Source organism: Berghia stephanieae, chromosome 1, assembly GCF_034508935.2.
Source record: "Berghia stephanieae isolate SIO BIC M18660-M18661 chromosome 1, UCSD_Bste_1.3, whole genome shotgun sequence".
Lineage (NCBI taxonomy): Eukaryota > Metazoa > Mollusca > Gastropoda > Nudibranchia > Aeolidiidae > Berghia > Berghia stephanieae.
The window spans coordinates 73,361,102-73,364,239 of NC_088360.1; the positions used below are offsets into that span (position 1 = coordinate 73,361,102).

Genomic DNA, 3,138 nt, shown 5'->3' on the forward strand with positions numbered 1-3,138 from the left:
ATTCGTTTCAAACTCAAAGTCATTTCTAGATCCCTCTCTCACCCACTTCTTGAGATCGCCGATTCGTAAATTTTTTATTCTCTATTGTCTTCTGGCACTTTTCTACACACTTCATATCTTGTTGTTACCAACATAAGTGCCTGCTCCACTCACTTTTCTGAATTAAAAATTCACCCCATACACCGGAGCATACTCAATGTCTCAATCGTGTCTATGTTATATGTTTGTGATGAGAATATTGGCTATTAAGCTTAACTGCTGGTCAAAATTATTTCGCGATGGTGGTGAACGAATCGGCGATCTCAAGAAGTGGGTGAGAGAGGGATCTAGAAATGACTTTGAGTTTGAAACGAATATTTTATTGTGTTCGTGGATAGCTCACACGGTAGAGCCACGCTCTCACCTGCCAGGCGGAGTTGTCGTACCAAGGTCGCAGGTTCAAACCCCACCACCGCCGCGAAAAAATTTTTTATTCTCTATTGTCTTCTGGCACTTTTCTACTCACTTCATATCTTATTCATACTGCAACCACCATTGAGTACAGACCATACAAGTTATTTTTCATTATATTTTATTTGTTTTCCACGTTTATTTGTGTATTGTTGTGCTGACGAAGGGTTCGTACCCGAAACGTCCATTGTCTGTTTTGTTCCCATACGAAGCCTTTCCATTTTCACTCTTTCGTTAGTATTTTACGATCACCGGCTTCGGGCAGCCCTTACCGTTTTCTACTGTTGACTGTATTAATTTTTTGTAAGGCACATATCTTTCTTTAGCGACTATGTTACAATCTTTCCAGACCTAAGCTTTCTCTGAGTTTTGTTACGCTATAGTTATGTGAGTATTTATGTAATTCTCCTTGCAGCTCTATTTTCTATCATTTTGATATCAGTTTTGGTGTAGGGATCCCATAACATGCTTGAATATTCGAGGATGGGCCTTACTATAGTTTTTTTAGGTGAGTGTCTGTTTTGACGGGACAGCCACTCAGCGCTTGTTTTGTCTGCCTTTGATGTTAAATTCGTGATGTGTGATTTGCATGTGGGGTTATGGGTAATATTTAGTCCAGGATATCTAGAAAGTTTGACTTATCTCGTATTTGGCCATGAAGATAGACGTAGTTTACATGTGTTTTTTGTTTGATATCGTCAGAATGTTGCATTTACCTACATTGAAGCTCATAAGCTGTCACTGGTTTTATGACATTAAAATTATATGAAGATATTTCCAACCACAATCGGGCTAATGATATTACAAAAGGTCCCCACACAAGTATAGCTTTAAATTATTAAACCATGGTGAGTACTATTCATAGGACGACTGAGAAGTGTTGTCAACACAAGATAGCAGAGCAACAGGTTTGAAAAATAAGAACTCATGGTCGCCTTAAGCTAATAACCCATTAAGACTCAGTCTACAGTAATGTGACATATGCCATGACTTCTCCCAAGCTTCCAGTTTTGCCGTATTTGTTTTGTTCAATACCATCTTCAATTGAGTGGATGTACTTGTAGAGTGTAGTGTCATCTGCAAATAGACGAACTTCAGATGTTAAGCCATCAGGAATGTCGTTAATGAAAACCAAAAAAAAAAAAGCAAAGGACCTAGAACCGATCCTTCGGGGACTCCTGAACTTACCCTAAATATATCGGAGGTTTGACCTTCAACAACTACTTTTTGGGTTTTGTCGCTCAGAAATGATTCTATCCATTTCAGTGCCTGACCTATTAATCAAACTTTCTGGATCTTGTAGAGAAGGCGCGTATGTGGTACTTTATCAAAAGATTTCTCGAAATCAAGGAGTATCTGGTCGGTTTGTCCACCTTTGTCAAGTTCTAGTCAGAATTCATTGACCATAGAGACTAGTTGTGTTTCACATGAGCTGCCTTTTATGAAACCGTGCTGCGCATCATTCAGTAATTTATTTGAATCAAGATGATCTGTCATGGAGAATCTTACTATGTGTTCCAGTAGTTTACAGCATATGCAGGTCAAGGAGATTGGGCGATAATTTACAGCAATTTTCCTACCATCTTTTTATGGATTTGTTATACATAAGCATGTTTCCACATTTGGGTATGACGCCTGATTTAAGAGACATTTCAAATAGTTTGGTGAGCGCAGAGGCAATCTCCTTTGCTACCATTTTTAGAAGCCGTGGTGAAATATTGTGGGATCCCACTGCCTTATTTGTTTGTAGATTATTTAGCAGATTTTCAGCGTCCTCGACTGATACATCAATCATCATCATCATCATCATCATCATCATCATCATCATCATCATCATCATCATCATCATCATCATCATCATCATCATCATCAGCATCATCATTATCATCATCACATCATCATCATCATCATCATCATCATCATCACTATCATCATCAACATCATCATCATCATCATCATCATCATCATCATCATCATCATCATCATCATATCATCATCATCATCATCATCATCATCATCATCATCATCATCATCATCATCATCATCACTATCAGCAAATCTTTTTTTTTCTCGTTGCTCTCTTCTATTGAGTGTTGGTCAATCAAATAATAAATGAAGGACTATAATGTCAAAATTAGCCTGCCTTCTTTGCAAAAATAAAAGTATAGTCTCATTAATGTGATGCTTTATTCGAATCTAGACGAGGAATTGTTTCTTTTTTTATTATCATTATATATATATATATATATATATATATATATATATATATATATATATATATATATATATATATATATATATATATATATATATATATTGTTTTTGTCCCTTTCAGGCAAAATAGCTAAAGAACCCTGAAACCTGGACGAAAACAGTTTATTGCCAACCTGACAGTAATGTTGGAATATAATAAATACTGCTATCTTAAAAAATTGAGTTAAATTGTTATTGAGTTCATGTTATATTTTTCGAGGTATGAGTGGCTTAATACCCCTATGTACGTCTTTTAAAAAACATTAAGCGATATAAAGCGTGGTCTTTTACGATATGGGTGACAAAACTCCCAAAAACTCTAGCTTCGACGTTTTGTCCTTGTACAAGTCACTAAATACCCATTTCCTGACTCGAATCATGTGTGAATTATAATTAGAATATCTGATAGTACTTAATGGATATTTTAAATAATGC

General features: G+C 35.9%; 1 protein-coding gene across 1 annotated transcript in view; it reads left to right on the forward strand.

Annotated features, from left to right (window-relative positions):
- LOC144956335 (uncharacterized) overlaps window positions 1-2,882 on the forward strand; it is a 57,759-nt gene extending 54,877 nt beyond the window's left edge. Inside the window, exon 10 of the mRNA XM_078886834.1 lies at window positions 2,786-2,882. Within this exon, the coding sequence (XP_078742960.1) occupies window positions 2,786-2,798 (13 nt within the window). The 3' untranslated portion in view covers window positions 2,799-2,882. The remainder of the gene's footprint in view (window positions 1-2,785) is intronic.
- Window positions 2,883-3,138: the final 256 nt, after the last annotated feature.